Source organism: Jaculus jaculus, chromosome 14, assembly GCF_020740685.1.
Source record: "Jaculus jaculus isolate mJacJac1 chromosome 14, mJacJac1.mat.Y.cur, whole genome shotgun sequence".
Classification (NCBI taxonomy): domain Eukaryota; kingdom Metazoa; phylum Chordata; class Mammalia; order Rodentia; family Dipodidae; genus Jaculus; species Jaculus jaculus.
This window is the reverse complement of record NC_059115.1, coordinates 3,159,234-3,165,475: the sequence shown is the minus strand read 5'-3', so window position 1 is coordinate 3,165,475 and position 6,242 is coordinate 3,159,234. Positions and strand designations below refer to the sequence as shown.

General features: G+C 55.4%; 1 protein-coding gene across 2 annotated transcripts in view; it reads left to right on the top strand.

The window, feature by feature from the left end:
* The first annotated feature begins 2,305 nt into the window (after positions 1 to 2,305).
* The window catches only part of Axl (AXL receptor tyrosine kinase), a 50,594-nt gene continuing 46,657 nt past the window's right edge, over positions 2,306 to 6,242 (top strand). The window contains exons 1-3 of one of the 2 annotated variants that reach the window (XM_045133724.1): positions 2,306 to 2,879; positions 3,761 to 3,986; positions 4,280 to 4,380. In XM_045133724.1, coding sequence (XP_044989659.1) covers positions 2,798 to 2,879; positions 3,761 to 3,986; positions 4,280 to 4,380 — 409 coding nt within the window. In that variant the 5' untranslated portion in view covers positions 2,306 to 2,797. The remainder of the gene's footprint in view (positions 2,880 to 3,760; positions 3,987 to 4,279; positions 4,381 to 6,242) is intronic. The other variant, XM_004670307.2, reaches the window with a different exon arrangement.

The following is a 6,242-nucleotide window of genomic DNA, read 5'->3' as shown; positions in this document are numbered from 1 at the left end:
TGGAGTTCGTCTACAGTGGCTGGATGCCCTGGTATGCCCCTTCTCTCTCTCCCCCTCCCTCTTTCTCTCTCTCAAATAAATAAGTAAATAAAATACATTTTAAAAAAACATGCCATTAGGGCTGGAGAGATGGCTTAGCGGTTAAGGCACTTGCCTGCAAAGCCAAAGAACCCAGGTTTGATTCCCCAGGACCCATGTAAGCCAGATGCACAAGGGGACACATGCATCTGGAGTTTGTTTGCAGTGGCTAGAGGCCCTGGCGCGCCCGTTGTCTGTCTGTCTCTCTCTCTCCCTGCCTATTTCTGTATCTCCCTCAAATAAATTAATAAAATGAAATATTAAAAATATTCTGATAAAAAACACATAAAAGAAGTTTAAAGATGATGACATCAGAACAAAAGAGAGACTGATTGAGGGGGGATATGATGGAGAGTGGAATTTCAAAGGGGAAAGTTGGGGGAGGGAGGGAATTGCCATGGGATATTGTTTACAATCATGGAAGTTGTTAATTATATGTATACAAAATGTCTAAGACTAGCTTGGGCTATATAGCCAGACCCCCATCTAAAAGAGAAAAAAAGAGGGCCAGTGTGGTGGCGCACGCCTTTAATCCCAGCACTCAGGAGGCAGAGGTAGGAGGATCGCCATGAGTTCGAGGCCACCCTGAGACTACGTTGTGAATTCCAAGTCTGCCTGGGTGAGAAAGGGAAAGTCATCTAGGGAGAGGGGCAGAGCGTCAAGTGGACGTGAGGGGGGGGGGGGTCTGATGAAAGCCTGGTGATTTTTGTCTGCCCGGCTGGGGACGGAAGGCGAGGATGCAGCCCGGGGATCCAGTGCGTAACCTAGCCCTGAAGGCCCCGGGTTGATCCCAACACAGAGTGGGCGGGGGAGGGAGAAGGAGGGTGGGGGAGGGAAGGAGACAGTTAGATGGAATTAGGTGGGAGGGGTAGATTTTAGGCCACCTTGGGGATGCCCCCTGCCCCGATGGCTGTCCAGGTAAGAGGGGACAGGCCTAGACCAGGATGAGGTCTCAGGGTGGACAGAGATTTGCAAAGTCCAGTCCTCCACGAAACCTCGTAACTAACTTCAGGGGGGAAGGATCCAGGAGACCACGCCAAGAGTTAGGTTAGATGCTAAACCCTTCACTGAAGTGGGGTCCAAATGAGACAGACAGACAGACAGACACAGAGAGGACTAGTGTGTTAACAGCAAGGGTTAGAGCCAGGGTCGGTGTTGGGCCTCGAACCCTGATGGCCAACTGAGAAGCTATGACTTCACGCCGAGGCCAATGGGCAGTCCCAGCTAAGGCGTAGAGAAACCGGGTCGGACTGGGGTGGGGCGGGGGAGTTCTGAAACATCCTGCTGGGTAGCTGGAGTGTGAGAGAATGGAGGTGGGGAAGAGAGAAGGAGTGGAGAGGAGGAGACAGCAGGAAGTGAGGCAGATGGATAGGATTCTGGGAGGAGCCGGAGCAGTAACCAAGATCTAAACAGAAAACGGCCATGCCATCAGAGCCGGTGGACAGATTCCCGGCAGCCCGGATGTACAATTTCCCCAGAGAGAGGGACACCGCAGAGCAGATGCAGAGACTGCAGGATGAGATGCCAACCGGCTCCCCCCTGCCCCCCCCCCCCGCGCCAGGCTCCTTGGCAAGCTGCGTGGTTCCCACGTGCGAGGAAGTTGCACACGCCTTCACCCACAGTGTCTGCCCGCTAGTAACGCCAGCTGGACCTGTCCTCGGCCCATCTTACAGAAAGACAGACTGAGGCACAGGAGGATGACACTTGCCTTCCTGGTCACGTGGTTAAGGGGCAACACTGAATAAACACTGTGGGCCACCCTTGGGTGGGTGGGTGCACTGGGTACGCACTTCTGTGTCCAAGAGGGCATTGGTGGGTCTGAACAGTGCTGTCTCCTGGGGTGAGTGTCCATCCCATCTGCCCCCTCCACCCACCCACCGGGGACACCCACCTGGTCATCAGCGACCTTCCATTTCTGGGGTTTCTTTATCAGGCAGGCTCCCGACCTGGCTCGGCTGCCCGAGGGTGTCCGTGGGCCTGCAGCGTGCCCCTGCGAGTCTCTACCTGTCTCGGCTTCTCGTCAATGCCATCTGATGTGTGTGTGTGAGAGAGTGTGCGTGTGTCCTTGTCCAAGCAGCCTTGAGTGTGACAGGAATGCAGGAGGCCTGGCTAGGGCTGAGCTGGGGAGTTTGGGGGGGAGGTGGAGGCAGAGAGGGGGCCATCGTGGGCTGCAAGGAGTTGAAAGTTTTACAGGAATGTTTCCCAGCCCCTGAAGGAGCCCCGAGGGACAGCGCCCGGAGCTGCCGGAGAAACACACACAGCCATCGGGGGGTCCCCCTTCCCCCTCCCCATCCTCCCTCCAAGGCCCCTTTAAGAGCAGGCTGCTGCTCTGTTCTCCTCGGGCCTGTTAGCCCCCCTCCAAGTCCTGGCGGCCCCCGGGGCTCCAGCCTTGGTGGGTGGAGGTGGAGGGGGAGCTAGGGGCGGAGAGAGGCTTGCCCAAAGTCTGGGAGGGAGGAGAGAGAGGAAGGCGGCTGGGATCGCGGGCAGAAGACGCTGGCTGGCTGGACTGCTGCTGCGGAGGAGTTGAGCCAGCCCAGCCCAGGGGGCTCCCGCTGTGCCAGGCGGGGTGTGTGTGTGGGGGGGGGGGGTAGTGCCAAATCCGGGGAGCCCCGGGAGCTGGGGGGGGAGGGCCGGGGACAACCCGGCCCTGCCCCCTACCCCCTTCCCGAGTGGAGTGAAGGGCCAGCAACTTCGGAGAAAAGTTTTGGCATCTGACTGCATGGTTGGTGTCCCGAGGATGGGCAGGATCCCCTTGGCCTGGTGCTTGGTGCTTTGCTGCTGGGGGTACGTGGCCCCCAAGGGTAAGTGATGGAGGTTCATTGGTGGTGGGGGGTCAGGGCCATCGGCTAACGGGGTGAGGGCAAAGGGGGATGAGGGATGGGGGCAGATGGCAGGTGTTGGGGAATGGGGGGTTGTTCTGGGCTGGCTTAGGGAGTTTTCTTGGGACAACAGAGAGGATTCAGGGGGAAGCAGAACGACCCCCTCCACCAGGCCCGGGCTGGAGAAAATGGGGAGATCGACCTCGACCGGGAAGGGAACATCAGATCAAGAAACAGAAACTTGGGAGGGTCCGAGATGGGCAAGGAGAGACCAGAGACAGAACTGGCTAAGGGAGGGGTGGGGGAGGAGGCTGGCCTGGAGGCCTGGCTCTAAGGAGCCAGCTGAACTTGGGGCCCCTCAGAAGACAAGGAAACAAGACAGGAGGGGGGCTGTGGAGTCCGGGGTTCCCCTTGTCACTGTTAGCTCCTCCCTCCCACTTGTCCTTGTCCCACTGGACAGGCCTCTCTAGGGAGGCTGTGTTCCTCGGGCTCATTCCTCCCCGCCTCTCCCTTTCCATCCCGGCTCCGTTTCTTCCCCTCTATCCCTCAGCCCAGTCTGTGAGGTCCCTGGAGACCTGAAGAAAGGGCAAGGAATGGCCCCTACCAGGCAATCCAGGGCGTGGGAGGCTGCCAGATCCGAGGCCTACTTCCCAACAGGCTGGACACGGGATGGACGCTGGACCTCAGTCCCCTGGGAAGACTCCCATCCTCCTCCCTCCACCCCCACCCCTGAGGTCACTCTATAACTATGTGGGCCTAAGGGCCCAGCGAGGTCCTGGCAGCCGGTGGACAGGGCAGAGCTTAGGTGCAGCGAACCCACGGTTCCCAAGCACACTCAACTCCTCTCCGGTCTTCCTTGACAGATGCGCAGGCTGAAACCCACAGCCCGTTTGTAGGGAGCCCGGGAAACATCACCGGGGCCCGAGGCCTCACGGGGACACTGCGGTGTGAGCTCCAGGTTCAGGGGGAACCCCCCGAGGTGAGCTGGCTTCGGGATGGACAGATCCTAGAGCTGGCAGACAGCACCCAGACCCAGGTGCCCCTGGGCGAAGATGGGCAGGATGACTGGAGAGTGATCAGTCAACTCAGGTGTGCCATCTCTCCCTGACCCATCACTTCCTAACCCGCTGACCCACCACAGGCACTGGCCCATAGCTCTACCTTGGTTGGGCTCTCTGCTTCACCATTCACTGGCTGTGTGGCCTTGAGCTTGTGATATGACCTCTGGGTTTCATTTTCCTCTTCCGTAAATGAGTTAAAAATAGTACTGACTTCATCCTTCTATAAGTTTCCCGTCCAGATCCCTTCTTTCAGTTCTGCTGACCCTTCCGAGTGACCAGCCCCTGACCCTAAACCTCACCGTCCCTCCCCTTCCCTTCCAGAATCTCATCCCTGAAGCTTGCAGACGCAGGGCGGTACCAGTGTGCGGTGGACCTGAGCGGACGGACTTTCCTGTCCCAGCCTGGCTATGTGGGCCTGGAAGGTAAGCTCGGGGCTCAGCGGTTCTGAGGGTGCTTCAGAGTGCTCAAATATTCAGGGCGTCCCTTGACTTGTAGCCTAGAGATGTAAGAGATCTGGGGAGCCGAGGAGGAGGCTTAGGAGGTCTGTAAATTAGGGGAGATCAGAACTGGAGGGATGGCTTAGCGGCTAAGGCTCTTGCCTGCAAAGCCTAAGGACCCACGTTCGCCTCTCCACATCCCACGTAAGCCAGATGCACAAGGTGGCGCATGCATCTGGAGTTTGATTACAGTGGCTGGAGGCCCTGGCATGCCAATCCTCTCCCTCCCCCTCCCCACACTTGCATTAAAAAAAAAAAAGGCCAGTCTGTTGGGCTTGCCTCAAAAAAAAAAAAGTATAAAAAATTATAGAAGAGTGGGGTTGAAGATTATATGTCCTAGGGAAAAAGACATGGGGGGGGTCTGTCCTGGGGGAGGGGAGTCAGATGCATGTGACTTCACTCTCCCACCCACCCAGGGACATCATTTTACTCATCAGTAAAATTATGAGAATAAAGCCAGGTTTGGGAGCACATGCCTGTAATCCTAGCACTCAGGAAGCTGAGACAGGAGGATCTGTAGTTCAGGGCCCGAGCTACATAGTGAGACCCTATTTCACAAAGAGAGGACAGCTGAGCCTGGTGGCACACGCCTTTAACCCCAGCACTCAGGAGGCAGAGGTAGGTGGATCACCATGAGTTCAAGGCCACCCTGAGACTACATAGTGAATTCCAAGTCAGCCTGAGCTACAGTAAAACCCGACCTTGAGAAAAAAAAAAAAAGAAAATTAAAAAGAAATAATAATAAAATAAAAATAGCTGGAGCCGGGCATGGTAGTGCATGCCTTTAATCCCAGCACTCGGGAGGCAGGAAGATCACCATGAGTTTGAGGTCACCCTGAGACTACAGAGTGAATTCCAGGTCCAGCCTGAGCTAGAGTGAGACCCTGCCTCAGAAAAAAAAAAAAAAAGTTGGTAAAAATGGTTGGTCCAGTTGGTAAGGCACTTGCCACTTTACCACACAAGCATGGGAACATGGGTTCGGATACTCAGCACCCACAGAAAAGCTGGGCATGGTGGTATGTACCTAGAACCCCAGTGCTGGGGACAGTAGACACAGAAGGATTCCTGGAGCTTGCTGGTTAGCTAATCTAGCCACATCTGTGAGCTACAGGTTCCGCAAAAGACTCTGCCTCAAAAAATAAGATGGAGGGCTGGAGAGATGGCTTAGTGGTTAAGCGCTTGCCTGTGAAGCCTATAGACCCTGGTTCGAGGCTCAATACCCCAGGACCCACGTCAGCCAGATGCACAAGGGAGCACACACATCTGGAGTTCAGTTGCAGTGGCTGGAGGCCCTGGCGTGCCCATTCTCTCTCTATCTGCCTCTCTCTCTCTGTCTGTCGCTCTCAAGTAAATAAATAAAAATAAACAACAACAACATAAAAAGATGGAAGGCTGGAGAGAATGCTTAGCAGTTAAGGATCTTGCCCGCAAAGCCAAAGGACTCAGGTTCAATTCCCCAAGACCCACACAAGCCAGATGCACAAGGTGGCACATGCATCTGGAATTCATTTGCAGTGGCTGGAGGCCCTGGTGCACCTATTCTCTCTGTCTGTCTGTCTGTCTTTCTCTCTTCCTCTCCCCCCCCACCCCTGCCTTTCTTTCTCAAATAAGCATCTGGCTAAAATGGGACCTGGAGAATCGAACCTGGGTCCTTAGGCTTTGCAGGCAAGTGCCTTAACCACTAAGCAATCTCCAGCCCAAAATAAAACTACTTTAATTTTTTTTTTAAGTTTATTGTTTTTGCAAGCAGAGAGAGAGAGAGAGGGTAGATAGAGAACAGACATGCC